Source organism: Mastigoproctus giganteus, chromosome 13 (genome assembly GCF_048544385.1).
Source record: "Mastigoproctus giganteus isolate SK-2022 chromosome 13, ASM4854438v1, whole genome shotgun sequence".
NCBI classification, from domain to species: Eukaryota; Metazoa; Arthropoda; class Arachnida; order Uropygi; family Thelyphonidae; genus Mastigoproctus; species Mastigoproctus giganteus.
In genome coordinates, this window is record NC_143587.1 from 132,350,419 (window position 1) to 132,368,818 (window position 18,400).

The 18,400-nt window shown below is 41.8% G+C and overlaps 1 protein-coding gene across 1 annotated transcript in view; it reads left to right on the plus strand.

Annotated features, from left to right (window-relative positions):
- The window catches only part of LOC150076445 (voltage-dependent T-type calcium channel subunit alpha-1G-like), a 123,498-nt gene that overhangs the window by 103,927 nt on the left and 1,171 nt on the right, over positions 1-18,400 (plus strand). Inside the window, exons 32-33 of the mRNA XM_090387715.1 lie at positions 15,163-15,432; positions 17,440-17,557. Of these exons, the coding sequence (XP_090243841.1) occupies positions 15,163-15,432; positions 17,440-17,557 (388 nt within the window). The remainder of the gene's footprint in view (positions 1-15,162; positions 15,433-17,439; positions 17,558-18,400) is intronic.

Below are 18,400 nucleotides of genomic sequence, written 5' to 3' on the forward strand. Positions count from 1 at the left end.
TGGCTCACAGTCTTCTAACTTCTCTACTAATGTAGGTATTCCCCAGGGTTCGGTTCTTTCTCCCCCTCTTTTCCTCTTGTATATTAATGACTTTCTTCCATTTACCGGAAATCCTATCAAGGGTTTTTTTCCTATGATAGTACATTGCATTTCACCTTCCAGTTTGAAAAACTTTGCCCTGCACAAACAGCCTCAACTTCTCAATAATCACTATCAATTCCTTAAATGCTCATTTCCATGTAATTCTCCAGTGTGGTAAGGATAACTTGGTTGATTTCAATAGTTCTAAAACCCAGTCCTGTCTTATATCTTGCAAAATGTATTCTTCTGCCGCTATGCACATCTTCAATGACACTCAAATTTCTAGACAAGATCACATATCTCTATTAGGCAATATCCTGACTTCTTGAGCTCTCTTGGCATAATCACATCACAAATATCGCTTCCTTCGCATCGAAAAACTGGGTTTTCTTTTTCCCTCTCGGAGTTACTTTTCTTTCAAAGAGCTGTTCGCTCTGTACAAATCGAAAATCCTCCCCTACCATGGAATATTGCTCCCACATCTGGAGTGGTGCCCCCAAAACCTCTCCCAACCTGGCTTCTAGATTTCATTCAACAGAGGGCAGTTATGTTAATTAATGACTAATCTCTGACAATGTCTCTCCACTCTTCCATGGGCACTGTTCTTCCGAATTGACTTCTATAATTCCCGGTCTCTCTTCCAAACTAATCAGAACGTGTGACGTAACTAGTCGGGATCATTTTATTGTCCAATTTGTAACTCACAGAACCGACTTTTATTCTTTTTCCTCATTTAACCTTTTCCTCATTTATCTTTTTCCTTTTTCTTCAACTTCCCTTTTCTGTAACAACCTCCCTTCTTACGTATTTCCTGTCAATAAAAATATACAGAAATAAAGTCTAATGTGGACAAGTATCTTCTTTCATCGTCTTAACCTTCAACCTATGCATGGCAATAAGTACTATAGGTTCTAATAGTGCCTGGTGTTTCCATTAAAAAAAAAAAACGTCTCTCCTTTTTATACCTAAGTACAAAGTACTAAAATAACTAACTGGTTAAAGGAAGCCAAACCTTTCTTGCATCTACCACGAAAGATTTTTTTATCGCCATGTTCTTCCTAGAACCAGTTTTTCTGTTCTCCTCGAATTTCCCCTCGCTCTCAATGTCAGTGAACACTTGACAGGTAGTTTATTCCAGAGATCAATGTTCTTCGTCAAAAGGTAAATTTTCTTAGCTCCAGTCCACTGGTACTCTTTTTCAATGTTTATTTATACCCATTGTTCTTGTCGTCCATATCTGGAGAACATGTGTAAGGCTGAACATTCTGAACATGATATATCCCACAGATGAGGTATACCACATAGGATGGGTGTGCATGTTTTAAGAGTCAAAGAAACTAAGGCTATGAGGAGTCATTATATAGTATGTCTATAATTTGCGTGCCTTCTCTTGTCCACTTTCCTGTACTATCGGCCGAGGCCGACTAAATCAACATTATGAAAAAATCACATCAAAATTCTTTACCAAAGTGTTTTCCACACGGTGTGGAAAGGACAGTGATTATTAGCATTAGAATTAGCATTAGTAGAGGCATTTGATGCAAGAAAGCAAGCTTATGCAGCATCAGCCAAAAAAAAAAAAAAAAAAAAAACCACTTCCACTTCACCCCTCTGTTCGTTCAAAATACCTGTCCAGCTGAGCCTTAAACTTATTTAGGCTATCAACCTCCACCACAAGGGATGGAAGTCTGTTCCACCAACCAACCACCCGCTGGCTAAAGGCAAATTTCCGCACGTCTATCCTACATCTGTCTTTCCTTTCCTCAATTTGAATTTATGCCCTCTCAGGTGATTATCCTGAGCTAGAGGAAGAATCCCATCAGCATTGAGCATGCTCAAACCATTCAAGGCTTTATAAACCTCAATTATATCATCTCGCCGGTGCCTAGTCTCCAGACACTGTAATTTGCAAAACTTAAGCCTTTCTTCGTAAGAGCAACCCTTTGTTCCATTCAGTAATCTTATTGCCCCACTCTGTACTCGTTCCAGCAGCTCAACATCCTTCTTGAAATCAGGCCTCCAGACCTGTATACAGTACTCAAGGTGTGGCCTGACCATTGCCTTATACAAGGGAATAATCACTTCCTTATCCCTGCTGGAAAAATTCCTGTATATCATTGACAATACTCCATGAGCTACTCTTGCAGCCGGTCTGCACTGCTCAGAGAACTTCATATCTGCCTGCACAACCACCCCCAAGTCCCTTTCATTCTCTGCCACTGTCAGTGTAGTACCACAGAGTTGATACGTTGCTCTGGGGTTGCTGTTTCCCATGTGTAGTACTTTACATTTGTCAATGTTAAACTTCATTTGCCACCTCTCAGCCCATCTGCTCAACCTTTCCAGATCCTGTTGCAGCAGCATAGTGTCAGTAGTGTCCTTGAAAACCCTGCCAACCTTTGTATCGTCTGCAAACTTGGACATTAACCTTGATATACCTTCATCAATATCATTTATAAATACAGAAAACAATAATGGATCCAACACTGAGCCCTGAGGGACTCCACTAATAACATTAGTCCACGATGAGCAGTGTCCATTGATTACCACTCTCTGCCTTCTCCCCCTCAACCACCCCTTTATCCATAGCAGCAATTTGCCTCCAATGTCACACTGCTCCAATTCGTGTAGCAGTCTTCTATGTGCAACAGTATCAAAAGCCTTTCTAAGATCCAAGTATATAATATCAAAGCTATTCCCTGCATCCAGTTCTTTTGTGACTGCATCATAGTATCCAATCAAATCGATCAGGCAAGACTTCCCCTTAACAAAACCATTCTGTGTCCGAGCTATAACTGAAGTCTTGTCTAAATGATCCTGCAGTGCTTCTTTAACCAGTGCCTCCATTAATTTTCCTGGAACAGAAGTTAAGCTCACAGGTCTATAATTACTTGTGTCAGCCTTTGATCCTCCTTTGTGAATTGGGGTCACATTTGCACATTTCCAGTCTATGGGTACCTCCCCTGAGTCCAAGGAAGCTCTCATAATTATGGCTAAGGGTTTGCTTACTTCCTTTGCTGCCTCCTTTAATATAACTGGATAGATCCCATCCACCCCGGGTGCCTTTCTTGTGTTTATCTTCAACAGTTTCTCCTCCACTTTACTCCCAGTTATATCAAGATTCTGTAGCTTACTGCTAGAGTTGAATACACCTCTGGCATTCCCCTTGCTGAATAACTCCTCATGTGTGAATGTCGATGCAAAATATTCATTTAGTTTGTTAGCTACCTGAGCGGGATCATCAACAGTTGACCCATCAATATCGGTGGACCAATCTAATTCATCCCCTTCCTTCTAGAGTTTACATAAGAAAAGAACTCTTTGCTGTTTTTCTTTGCATCCCTTGCCAAGGATTTCTCGTAATCTGCCTTCGCCTGCCTAACCTCCTTTGTAACTTGTTTGCATATCAACTTGTATCTATCATAGGCTTCTGTGTCATGTGTTAATTTGTAAGTATCCCATGCATTTTTCTTCTCTGCCATATGCCTCATTAGTTCATCTGACATCCATTTTGGCCCAAACCTTGAACAATATTTCTTAGTTGCTATGTATAGCCTAGTAGCTTCCAAGATAAGTTCTTTGAATGCTTCCCATTTTGAATTTGTGTTGGTAACATCATCAGTTGGTCCCACTGTATAGAATTTAAATACTGTCTCAGTCCATCGTAGTCGCCTTTACGGAAGCAATAACCCTTCCCTTTACCCCTAATGGTAGTTACCTCTTTGAGTAAATCCCACTTCAGCACACTGTGATCACTGCCACCTAGTGGTTCATTTATCTGCAGATTCTTAATGCATGAAAAATCACTGCTAATAATCAAATCAAGAGTATTACTCCCTCTAGTTGCCTGCGGAACATGCTGATGTAGAAAACAATCATCCAATAAATCCACAAAAGCCTTGCTAGTGGTTTTTTTTTTTTTTTTTTTATTATTATGAGAACCACAAACACGAGAGGTATTAGAACCTATAGTATTTAGTACCGTGCTTGGGTTGGAGGTTGAAAAGACGAAAGAGGATATTTGTTGACATTGGACTTGAACTTCTGTAGATTGTAATTTTCAGGAAATACGTATGAAGGAAGGTTGTTCCAGAAAACGGCAGTTGAATGAATAAATGAGGAAGATGAAAAGTTGGTTCTGTGGGTTTGAAGCTGGACAGTAAATGGATGTTGACTGGTGGCGGCACGTGTTCGGACTGTTTTGAAAGAGAGAGCGGGAATTATAGAAGCCAATTCAGAAGAACAGTGCCGATGGAAGTATCTGTAGAAGAGGCATGCAGCAGAAACAGTACGTCTATGAGAAAGCGAGTGGAGAGACTCTGTTAGAGATGAATCATTAATTAACCTAACTGCCCTCTTCTGAATGGAATCAAGAAGGCTGAGAGAGGTTTTGGGGGCACCATACCAGATGTGGGAACAATATTCCATGGCAGGGCGGATTTGCGATTTATACAGAGTGAGCAGCTGTTTGGAAGAAAAGTAACGCCGAGAGCGAAAGAGAAAACCAAGTTTTTTAGATGCAGATGAAGCAATATTTGTAATGTGCTTGTGCCAAGAGAGATTAAAGTCAGGGTAATCCCCAAAAGAGATATATCATTTTGCCTAGATATCGGAGTGTCACTAAAGAAAAGCATAGGAGCAGAAGAATCCTTTTTGCGAGATATAAGACAAGACTGAGTTTTAGAAGGGTTGAAATCAACTAAGTTGTCTTTGCCCCACTGGAGAATTACCTGAAGATCGGCATTTAAGGAATTGGTAGCAGATTTACGAGAAGTTCAAGCTGATTGACTAGGACAAGGTTTCTCAAAATGGAAAGTTGAATGCAATGTGCTATCATCGGCAAAACTATGGATAGGATTTCCAGTCAATGGAAGAAGGTCATTAATATACAAGAGGAAAAGAGTGGGGGAAAGAACTGTACCTTGGGGGACACCGGCATTAGTGGAGAAGTTAGAAGACAGAGAGCCATCTTCCATCACCCTCAGTGAGCGATCAGAGAGAAAACTGGATAACCAAATACTAAAAACAGTTGGCAAACCATAAGATGGAAGCTTGTTTAGAAGACCTTTATGCCAAACACGATCAAAAGCCTTTGAGATGTCAAGGGCAACTACTTGTGTTTCACCGAACCTTTCCATTGAATTAGTCCATAAATGGGTAACATAAGCCAGAATATCGCCAGTGGATCGACACTGACGGAATCCATACTGGCGATCGTTGATCAGACGGAAGGTTTCTAGGTAGTTTAAGAGTTGCCGGTTAATTGATTTCTCCATTACTTTAGAAAGAGTAGAAGTAATTGCAATGGGACGATAAGGATGGGAGCGATTTGTCACCCTTTTTAGGAACTGGCTGCATATGAGCAAATTTCCAAGCAGAAGGAAAAACACCTTTATAATAAGAAAGTGAAAAAAGGCGGCAAAGAATAGGAGTAAGTTCAGGACCACAGGTTTTGAGAACAAGAGGAGAAATACCATCAGGACCTGGAGCTTTCTTAGCATCAAGATTCATCAAAATCCTTCTGATATCCTTTTGACGGAAGACCACAGAAGGCATTGAATGGAGTGTGTTAGGAATGGTGGGAGGTGTTTTACCAAGATCATTAATACATGAGCTGGAAGAAAAATGGGATGCTAGCAGGTCAGCTTTATCCTTGGCTGAAGTGACAACAGAACCATCAGGTTTGGACAGAGGTGGGAGCAGAGATGGACAAAAGTTGCGGCCAATAGCTTTGGCAAGAGACCAGAATGCTCGGCTACCATTAGGGCAAGAAGCAAGTTTTCTACTCTTAGCCTGTTCAAACTCTAGTTTGGACTGATTAATAACTGCTTTACAATAGTTGCGAGCTTTGGTGTAGGCAGAAAATGAAACTGAAGAATTAGAGACAAGCCAATTATGATATGCAACATTCTTCTCTTGGACAGCCTTAGCACATTTGTTGGAGAACCAAGGTTTAGATAAAGGACGAGATTTTAAAGTGGAGTGTGGGATAAAGGATTCCATTCCTGCAAGAATAATTTCACTGACACGATCTGAGCAAACGTTGACATCAGAAGTTTTGAAACAGTAATCAGACCAAGGAAAAGAAGAAAAGAAGTCTCGCAGGTCATCCCATTTTGCATTCTTGTAATGCCAAACAATACGAGGTTGGGAATAGCCATGAGATAAACGTTCCATTGGAGAAGAGACAATCACCAAGTTATGATCTGAAGTGCCTAAAGGACCTCTCACTTCGACCTTGTACTTAGAAGGGTTGTTTGTGAGAAAAAGATCAAGCGTATTGGCTGTATGATTAGGATTGTCCGGTATTCTTGTAGGTAAATTAACAATCTGTGCTAGGTCGTTAGTAATTGCAAAAGCCTCGGCATCTCGACCTGCTGGGTCGGAGTAACTAGAAAACGGAAGCCAGCTGGAGTTGTGAACATTAAAATCACCAAGGAAAATTACCTCACTGTTAGGAAAGTTGGACTGGAGAAAGTCAAGTTGCAAAGAGAGGAAGTCAAATAGCTCCAAGTGATTAGTGGAGTTGGGAGAACGGTAGAGACAACAGATGAATTTGACACAATGAGGTAGAGAGTGTTTAAGCCAGAGAAGATCAAAGAGAGGAGATTCCAAATTGCCAAGTCTCTGACAGGGAATATCAGAACGGACATATGCACAAGTACCACCTTTGAGGCGAAAGGAATCATACAGCAAATAATTTAGACATCTGAGATGAGCAGTAGTTGAATCAACTGATAACTGAGATTCAGTCAGAAAAAGTACATAGGGTTTGGAAGACTGCAAGTGGAAATGGACATCGTTGAGATTGGAATTGAGACCACGTATATTTGTGAAATGAATTAGGAAGTCCTTGGGACGTTTAGGTCTTTTGGCAGATAAGCTTGCTCTATTATTTTGACAATTCATGGTGTATTCAATAGTAAGAAAAAGTGGGTGGGACATGCTGTATGAAGTAATGAAATTTTTGGATATGGCGTACATGTGGTAAGAATATACCCAGATCCTTGACATAACGTGGCCTCGACAATGCCCCCCCGCATACACAGTACTCGGACTCCCTCCAGTCACTATCTGGCAGAGTAGAGGTAGCAAGATTATACACTAGCTGATCCGGAAGCCTCCTAGAGAGTTAACAATAGGTTTGGTCCGGTGTACTATCTAGCGGCCAGCCTGCGAACACCGTTTTAGAGCTGTACCCTCGAAATGTAAGGTATATTGGATCTCGCCACGACATTCATCATAACCTCAAAAATCATCAATCATACTGCATGATGCAAGAGATAGGGAAGGGTTGGCAGGAACTTAGCTCTAGAGACTAAACATGGGTTCCACCACTTCAAGCCTCCAATAAGCAAAGTGGTGGTATTTCAATGGTTGATGAGAGTCATCTACCACCTAGTACTGCCTGGTAACATAGAGGGGCGGCGTTCCTCCATGTGGTTTGGGCGCCACACCTCGACCCCTGCTTACGTTGGTTCACACCTGGGTGGTCACCCACCATGTACTTGTGAATGGAGGTTATACCCAGGATTACTAACAGTCCCACCGTCGTGAAAGTGCAAGCAGAGGATTTTGCTGTCATAGACCGTCCGGACTTCGCCGAAATTGGGTCCACTTGACTTAAGTGTCACCCGAATATCAGTTCCATCACCGTTTTAGACTCCCAGGTAGCAAGAACAGCTTGTCTGGCATATCTGAGAGAATGTCTGTGACAACCTCAAGGACCAAGTGTGTGAGTGACCAGCCCCCAAATTCCAGTCAATATCTGGGAAATTAAAATCTCCCATTATAAGACTCTCTGATTTACTGGCCCACTCTATTGCCCTGTACAATTTCTTATTATACTCATCAGAGTCATTAGGCTTATAGCACACTTCTACTCTCAATTTTGATCTCCCAATGCTTATGTCACACCAAACTGACTGAACACTGCACTGTACAGTGATGTCGACTGGCTTCACTTCCTTGGTTTTTATGTGTTTCTTAACTAATAGCATAACCCCACTCCCCTTCCTATCCTGTCTATCCTTTCTGTAGACGTTGTACTCCCCAAATTCCAGTTCTGCATCCCTTATATCTGTGTGACACCACGTCTCTGATATCCCAACAATATCTGCCTTTGATGTTTTGAGCAATACCACAAATTCATCAAATTTGTTTACTAAACTCCTAGCATTGGTGCACACGCAAGTATACCTGCACCTGTTTCTATTCTTAGCTACCCTAACACAACCCATGTGTTTACTTGTACCGCAATGGCTCCCAGCAGTCTCTGAAATACCATGCATCTTGTTTTTCAGGCTTCTGCTCATTCTAATAGAAGCAGTGCAAGAATCTCTTTCACCTCTGCCAGTGGCTACTGTCAATCTATTGGTCTTTGTCTCCCCCCCAAGCTAGCAGTTTTCCGACCCACCTAACACTGCCTCGATAGCATCAGCAAATATTCTTGCACCCTTTCTATTTAAGTGTATCCCATCCCTGTAGAAGCACTCTCTCCTGTTAACAAGTACAGTCCAGGCTGAAAAAAATCTACCCCTTGAGCCTTGCACAATCTTTCCAGGGCCGAATTGATCGACAAGGCTCTCATCATATACTCCCTCCTATCGTGTCTGGGCACAATTGCAGACACTTTCAAATTCAATCCTAATTCTCGGCTTTTGTTCAACAGTGACCTGTACTTGTTAAGTAATTCTGCCGGTCTCCTACTCTTCTAAGCTGTTTCAATTTGATTTCATGTTTGCATATCGACCACTGAAAATAACATCTATTGCAAGAGCAGAAGCTGCAAAGACTACAGTTCGGGTCTTGTGCACGATGTAATCCCAATGTACCATCTGGCCTATCTTTTCTTACCGAGAGAATAACCAATGAAAATTACCTTGCCATCTTCAATCAATTCTTGCACAACTAGATCATGCAGAATGCACCGAAGGCTGCTTCCAACAAAATAACTCCCACACGTACAGATGTTCAGTGTCACCGTTGAGATCTGTTTTCACAAATCGTGTAATATCGAAGACATTTTTGCACTTCATCCCCCTCCATGATCATTACTTCACTTGGAATGATTTTAACGGAGTACATGTTCGATGATGGACGACATGTCAGTACTTTTCGTGAATCCTTATTCACATGACTGCACAAAGCAATATAAATCAAATTTCAAATAAATCATTGGTGGTTTTAAACAAAAAACTAGGTGACTTAACGCACCCTGTGTAACAAAACGATAACCTCCTTGTCCATACATGCAAAGGTTCGTTAGACGATTGATAGTACATCGTGTGCTTTTCTGACCGATTCTGTTTACACTAAGTGGAGAATTTCGAATTATTAATTTAAATTCAGGTACATTATCATAAATTCCATCTTCTCATTGCCTATCGTTAGCTTCTCTTCTCCTTGATTTGTATGGTCTTGCACTTGGGGAATAATAACCCAAATTTCCTTTGGGTTCTTCACTTGGTGCAGGGATCATATATTTATTAGCATTCAATCGTACTTTCCATTTTTTTGACTATCTGAGTAGCTAGTTCTAATGGCTTTGAAGGAAGCAAGGCATGGCTGAGATTGTTATAAATAAGATGACGCGTATGAAAAAAGGACGCGTGCGCGTAGCTATGAAGACTTTAATCTTGTGCTCCTCAAGTTTAGTGTTTTTCATGTATTTATTTCGCGAGTTACACCAGTTTTTTTGTATAGTGACCTGCCTGGTGGTAATTCTGTGCATCCCGTGGAAGATTTCTACCGTAACCTTTTAGGTAATTATGATTTCTGCATGGTCTGTTTCTTACCTGTATTCATATTTGCCAGCGTTGCTTGTCTCGAGGCCTGAATTCAAACTTCACTTTTGTTGGCCTACACCACTGGCTAACCACTGTCCGCTTCGGGCAATATAACAAGGTCAAGCAGCTCCTTTGTCTTGGGAGTTTTCCGGCAGTTGATCGCTTGTAAGTTGCGACCTTTACAACTCTGACCTTCTTATGCACCTTTTTAACTTAAGAGATTAAGCAACCTAAATTAGCAACCTAACTTTGACTATTTTTGTCTATTTCTGCCTGGCATTCAAGTATTCGATAAGATGACCGCTTTTGCTGGACACACTCATCATCAACAGGTCACAGATAGCCGAGCTGCTCTTTCAAAACTTACTTAATTTGTGCATCTCCGGTATGTAGTCTACACTTCAAGCTAGTAAGCTGCCCAGTTGCAGCAACACTTTGTTGCTCCCTGCCTGTTCACCTACCCAGTTACCCCCTTTCTCGACGTGCCATTCGCCCCCTTTTCAGCTCAGATCCTTCGCTTCCAATTCAGCTGTATACAATGAAAGATAGAACGGGCGTTCAGCAAAAGTCCTGTGCCGAAAGTGGGTTCAAACCCGAGGCCCCGGCATTACTTTGTGTTACGTGTTGTAGAATCTTCTGTCGTGATTGCCAGCCACCTAAAGTTACAAGTTTGAGCAAACAACGGAGAAGAAAATGAACCTGCCACCTTTGCGTAAATAACCCAAAAAGCGCGGACATCTCGAAGGAAGAGATATCCACCATCACTCTTGCAGAAGAAACCCCATCCAACCCCTCTGGCCTTCTTGAGGTGCGCAGTTTGATTGAAGGTAGTATTACGTCGTCTGCGTCGAGTACACCTGGAGCTTATGCTTTGGGAAAGGCGTTGCTTTTTCGGATAGGGAGTTTGATACCGCTCCTGCCACCTCCGCGAAGGGCTTGCAGGTTAATAAACACTGATAGTTTGTCAATTAAAAGCGCTTTAAGCGACAAGTCTATACTCAGTGCCCTCCCTGAAAGATTCAAGATCGCTTTCGGGGAGGTTCTGTCCCCAATAATTGACTCCCTTGCCTGCCTCGATGATGAAAACAGAAAACTCAGAGCCCAAAATGCGGAAATTCTCGATCAAGTGCTCGTACTAAATGAACAACTCAGCGATCTCAAAATCTTTATAAGTGAATGCTGTGTTCCCTCTAGTCAGACGTCAGTGATGGACCATCAGGAACCTCGGGAACACTTACAGGAAGCAGATGATGCACTTCCAAGACCCCCAACTCAAATTGGGCGTGTCCAGCGAGAGACATCAGATCTCAGAAATCTGCACAGTTCGCCTCTTATTGCAGACAGAACAACTCAACAGATCGTAGCCCCGGCCGTGATGTTGAACCCTTTGGGAACTCATCCCCCTTACACCGGTCTCCATCAGCGCGGTCCGACTTTCAAGGCTGACAGCCCTTTTATCCTGGACAAGTGTATGATTCCTGGTGAATCTAATCTGCGCCAACCTTGCAGAAGACGTCAGGAGAAGCCTGGTGGCCAGATTCTGAGCCAGAATCATCACTGTTTCATCATGATGGAGATGAAAGAAACCCCACGTCAAAACAGGGAGGAGCGGATCTATGCTCAAGCAGATGCCTTCTGTCTCTCTGATCAATTTACTTCTCATGCACAGTTTCCCCAGGCATAACCCACAAATGGCTCGCGCCCAAAGTGTTTTGACTGTGAAAACACAGGGTAACAGAATTCCATCCAAGGAGCCTAATAGGTCGGTTCCTACTGAACCTACCTCGGTCCCTCTATCGAGGAGACTTGAGGATATATATAATATTTCAGCTGTCCAGACCTGAGAGAGGATTTTTGTTTCCAGACTCGGACCAGCAACAAAAGCGGAAAGTATCAGGGCACTCTTTGCCCAAGAGCATGGGATCAACTTATACGCAAAGGCTATCAAAACTAGACATCCGACCTATTCTTCCTTTATCATCTGGTGCCCTGCGAATGCAAAGCACATCGTCTTGGATTCTAGCTGCTGACCGGTAGGCACCCTCATAAAAACGTTCCAAGAGAGGAGATGATCGATCTCCTACAGCGAATCCAATCGAGATAAACAGCCATAACTACAAAAGGATGACTTGCTACCAGGTTCACACGAAGGAGAGATTCTTTGGTTTATGCAGAATGTTCGCAGCCTGAAAAACAAGCTTCATTGTCTCCAGACTCTCCTATTGCTTAATGAGTTTGATGTCATCTGCCTTACAGAAACGTGGTTAACGGCGGATAGACAGCTTGATCTTACCCCTTTTAACAACCCTTACAAACACATAGGGAATCACAGGATTAGCCGGCGGAGGTGTTGAAATCCTGTTCACCGATCGATTCCAGCCAATAAGGACAGGAGTGAGCCAGTCAAATAGCTTTGAGGCAGTCTGCACAACGCTGAGGAGTCCTCTTCACCAAATCCAATGCTGCCTGGTTTACTTTCCTCCAGACCACAATGAAGGCTCTAGAGCTGAGCTGCTCATGTGGTTAGCGACCAACTTAGTGCCTAAAATTCCAACTGTTGTAGCAGGTGATTTTAACTTGCCACTGCCCAGGAATGGGGATGGCCTTGAGGCCACTCTTCGGGCCTTTAACCTCACACGGTTAGCGACGCAACCAACTAGAGCGAGTCAAGCTCTGGACCTAATCTTCCACAACTTGCAAGACATCAAACTCCTATCTAGCAACTTTCGATTACAATCTGACTACTCGCCAATTGCATGTAAACTATCCTTACAGAGCAATTCCCTTGGGTTCCCTGACGAGTACTCCGCAGAATAGCCTTCTCTACTAAATATCTGAAGCCAGAGATCATTCTCCAATGCTTGATTAGGTTTGACTGGGAGCGTCTCTATTCTGAGCCGTTGGAGGATGCCATTATGCTCTTGTCCGAACAACTGAAGTTAATTGCATTACATGGTGCAGCCAGAATCACCAAGATTGGTAAAAGGTCGAATCTGGGTTTTAACAAGAAAACTAAGACGGCTTTCATCAAGAAGCAGAAGGCCTACCGGAAATCGCAGAAAACCCAACTTCTCTCAGACCTTTCCATTTTAAAGAAAGAAAGAGCATGCTTCTTGGGAAAAAAAAGACAGGTCCTTAACCAAGCTGTTCTCGATAGGTTGAAGAGTGGTAGAATGATCCTTTCGCATCATCATCATCTAGCCATTGACTAAAAGTTTGTCGAGGAACGGGCACAGTTCAGCATACAGCAAGCAGATTTTCTTGACTCTGATTCCTCTCTCCCGCACGAAGACTGGTTACCTCTTGTTACCACTTGACTGAAATAGAAATAACTAGAGAGACCCTAATTGATGTCATTAATAAACTACCCAACAAATCTATTGTGGGTCCTGATGGTTTCCCACTCTTTATTATCAAAATTTGCAGCCCGTATATAGACGATTTTCTCCTTCACCTCTTCAGACAAATCCTGCAATCTGGAAGAGTTCCTTCAATTTGGAGAATTTACCATGTTAAGCCCATTCCAAAGATCAAGAAACCCAAATCTCCTAAAGACCTGCGACCAATCTCCATCAGTTGTTCTTTACTCAAAATTTTTGAAAAGGTAATTCAGCCAACAATTGCCCAGCATTGCTTTGCACACAGGGCTGAGTACCTGCATACCGTTCTGCACAGGAGATCGACAACTACCAGTCTTCTTGATACCCTCTTAAGAATTTAGCACACCCTTAACACCAAATCACAGATTGATATCGTATTCCTCGATATTAAATCGGCTTATGACAGAATACACCTCCCAGCTCTGTTTACTATTCTGAAACACTACTTCGGCCTGGCAGAAACCTTACTTCAAATTTTGAAGTCTATTTTACTTCGTAGACACCTGTCTGTGACCCACAATGACTTTCAGGTAACTATTGACGTCTCAAGAGAGGAAGCGTACTGTCAGCTATTCTGTTTGCAGCAGTTTTGGAGCCTTTTTCATACCCAGAATCCTAACTTTGGCTCTTACGCCGACGATCTGAAGTTCTACGTGAGCTCAGATCATAATCATCAGATTCATGATATCAACCAACAAGCTTCTAGGCAGATATTCAGCTTGGAAAGTTATCTTGCCACAATTGGTCTGCATCTGAGCCCTTCCAAATCAGGGCAACTGACGATAGCCAAGAAGAGAGTCAAAAATGATATCCAAATATTTGTTAGTGGGGAGCCGGTGCAATAAGTGACCTCTCATACTGACCTTGGCCTCACCTGGGATGTTGGTCTCACTTTTCAGCGTCACTTTGTCAATATGAGACAGAAGACGTACGCGGCTCTTTGGGCCGTGCGTCAGGAGCTCGTTGGTGTTCAACAGCCAGCGCTGCTTGTTCGGCACACCCTCAGGTGTATTACGCCGATATCTCTCTCTCTATGCATCAGAAATTTGGTCGTCTGCCCCTGCCTCATACTTTCACAAGTACCTCAGTTTAGAGTACTGGTTGCTTAGATGGATGAACGGGATGGTAGGCCACCCCCTAATTATCTCCAGATCGATCTACAAGCAATCTGAGCACCACTCCAAGGAGACATATCATCATGAAAAGAAAATGTCCTCACGCTTGCACGGCTTCTAACGGGCGAATTGATGCTCCATCTGTATCCACATTAATCTCTGGCCCGAGGAAGGCAAGAGGGGAGCACCTCGACTCCTGTCTCCTTCTGCGTCTTACGTTGTCAACCATTGATTCCCTGAGGAACATGTTTCCAGCCAATTGTCTTCGGATCTTCAATAAATTTAGGATCCAACCTGATAGGTTCCGTGAAGACAAGCCCTACAGGAAGGAAATCCTCAAGAACTGCTACCAGATAATGAATCTATGATACTCATCTGCTCCTGGGCACGACTGACTTTTTTTTTTTTTTTTTTTTTTAACTTGCCTATTGGTATCTAACGAAGACTTTTTTGTCTTCATGCAACTTTATATTTTATATATTACTGTATATTTTGTATATTTAATCCTGTATATATGTCTCGGGTTGAGCACGCATGTACTCTTGTTTATTGTACATTGGTCCTCGCACCTTAGTCTGTATATATTTACCCCTTCTGGCTCAGAGCCACCCCGGGGTGACCCAAGGTTTCTTGGGAAATAAACTGATTTTAATAATAATAAAAAAAGATAAAATCTGCACAGTATCCCTTCATGTATTGAAAACAACAAACTATAAATTACAATCAATCAAATCACAATCACCTTGTTTGTTATCACCGGGTTATTGATAGAGGTGCGTGCCTTTTTCTTTGTTATAGGATACTTTGCGTGACAGCTGTGACTCTTCGAGCGAATGCATTCGAAACTGCTGTATATCTCCGATCGTCGCTCCATTATATTTTGTGATATTTGTGCTGATGGCTCAGTTTGTTTTGGTGAACGTGGTGGTTGCAGTTCTCATGAAACATCTGGAAGATTCCCATAAACAGATGGATGACGACCTGGAGATTGAAGCTGAAATAGAGCAGTTGCTGGCTGCCGAGGAAGAGGAAAAGAAGTTGGCAGAAATGGGTGAAAGAAAAGTGCACGTAAGAATTGCATTTTTTGTTTTTCTTTTATAATACCTGAGCGCGACATTGTATTTGAGATATCCGCTTTCCATTTTGGATGTGCTCTTTGAAGCAGAAAGAAAATTACTTTACAGGATTTAAACAGTGACAGAAACATTTTTTAGATCTTTTTGAAAAGTACATGTGAAATGTTTTTTTTTCTTTTTTTTTTGTTCATTAAATAGAGATAGTAAGTTTACCATCTAGATGACAAATTTATCATTTTTGTTACATAATAAGTAATAGCAGTTCTTTTTTTTTAGGATAGCCAAATGTTTTGTTTTCATATTTTGGACAGCACAGGTGCTTTTAGCCTCCCCCACCCAAAAAAAGAAGGAAAATGCAGACGAACAGATCTACACTGAGTTGGCTTTGCATTAGTAGTATCTCGTTGTGTAGATTAGCCTGAGCCACTGCTGAAAGCACCAAGTGGAGACCGGATAATATAAGATTGTAGTTCGCACACGTGGCGATCAGTTGAGTGTATGGGAAGATCACGAATCCGACCTATTCTTCCTCGACTTGGGAGGAAGAATAGGTATGATTCGAGACGTTTCCGACTTCGAACGTGAAACGATTGTGGGGTCAGGATGTGTAGGTGTCAGTACCAGGACAACGGTCATGATTAATTGTTCCGTTCTTTTATTATTATTATTTATTTATTTGGGTCACCGTAATTGATTACATCCACCCATGTGTTTTATGTCTCCAAATTGCGTGTGCTCTCTGGTCGATTCGCCTGGTTTGCTGCAAAATTCCGTTTTCTGGGGGGGGGAACCCATCTACGCCTGAGACCGACTAACTCAGCCATGGAGTAAAAAAAGCCCATTAAAGTTCCTCGCGTCATCAACGGGATTCGAACCCGGGCCTTTTCCACCCGGTGTATGGAGGACGGTGACGACATCACTGTGCTACCGCCCAACAGTGTTCCGTTATGTGGTGTCACATTGTCTACTGTTACTGACTCAACAGCGATCGAATAACCAGCCAAAGGTCATAAATGAGACAGTCACCTGTGGTCGCCATGTCTCGTCTCGCAAAACAGCAGAATTGCTAAGCACCCAATACAACGTAGGAATGGCAAGGCCAATATCCACATGGACTATGCGCCGGACATTAACTAGTATAGGCTATGACATTCAAAGACCCTTACGAATACCCTTGCTCACTGCGAGACACAAGGAACTGCACCTTGATGGGCGCTACCGCGCATTTGGAGAAAGAAACATGAAACCATGGCACCTGGATGCACTGTTTTCGTATCATTGTCTGGGTCTTCTGATCCCCGTTAATCCACTGCTCGATGGGAACGCCTTCATTCTATTGTCGCCAAGCAAGTACGTAAGCCCCCATTCATTATGACAGCGTATTCAGACAACTCCGACGTCTATCAACACGACATCGTGAATGCCATTAGGCCCAGGAATATGTCAATGAATTTTCCATCCTCCCGTGGCCGTCCAACTCATTCGATATCAGCTTTAAATTGAACATGTTTTGGACCTACTGGAAAAGGACATTCGATGTTACGACCAACCACATGATAATGTTCAGGAAATAGGAAATTAAAGGGATAGAGGAGCACCTTGTGGAAGGAGCCCAACCTCCACAGGGAGTGTCCCTAAGAGCAGGAAAAGATTTGTGGTAGTAGAGTCCACCAGGCGAAAAGTTTGGGATGGGAGGTGGGGAAAATCTTTGTGGAGTCAATCTGTACTGGACTGCTTTGATGTCTGAGTAAAACGATATTCTGTGTCTCTTGTCTTTAAGAGTACAATGCGTTTGCCACGTACACACTGAAATAGCAAATTGCTATAAATAACAATTGTTTAATTTTTCTCACACTTCCAATTTAATGGAGTTTTTTTATTTCAGTTTTGGTATCATCAGTAAATTATTCACTTATGAGGAAGTTATAAAGGTTAGCAATATATTAACTGCTTGTGTACAGAATATAAACAAACAAACTAATTGTTGGTTATCTCTTAGGAATGTCGTCATAAACATCGAAAGGTAGTTGTCCATAAACCAGTTGTTCATCATCCCGTTGTAAAGATGGCCTCTCTCCCTGCTAATTTCATTTTCACATTTATGAATGGCGAAGAAGGTAACGTGCAGTTTTCATTTATTTATATTCAGCACACGCTTATATTAATAGAGACCGTTTATTTAAATAAGCCAGTTCTTATACTGAACGTATTATAAATTATCGATAATGGCTTCCTATAAGCTGTACGTGGTGAAATTAATATACGTTCAATTCCATATATTGAGTGTTCTTTTTACTATATAAATAAATATCAATTATATTCTCTTCATACAGAGATTTGGCGTTTCTTTCCGGTATATTGTTTCGAATTTAGTATTTTCTGTTCTCTTTTAAGACGATTCGCATCTTAGAAATACACAGTTAAAACGCTATCATATGAATGGTGTGAACGATAAAAACCAGAAAATAAGTTCAGGTGATAGAACTTATTTGTTACTCATTTGTTCTATTGTAAGTGATTACACGATTCAGCGAAAAATGTAAAACTTCATAAAAGTGCTCTCTTGTAGTGATAGAACATTAAGGGAATTTTTGCTAATATTCTTCTATAATAATCCATTAAATTATATTGATTTTTAGTCTTAATTTGATTCATTTTTATAATTTCAATGCACGACCTTTCCTTTGATAGCTTTAAAATATTTTAAATCTTTGATGTTCTGTCTCTGTTATTAAATACAGCCTGCGTCTGGCGTGCACCATGTGCAAAGAAAGGGCATCGATAGCAAGCATCATGGTAGCCTTGCTATCAGTTGCAGTCAGTACAAATCTCAGTGCATAAAATGTGCGTGTGTTTGAAAAGGTTTGGATGAATGTTGATATAATCAACAGTCATTAGAGGCTTCTGCAAATCTTGTTGAACCTCCTAAAATCCAGTTGCAGCCAGCATTATGAAAAGAA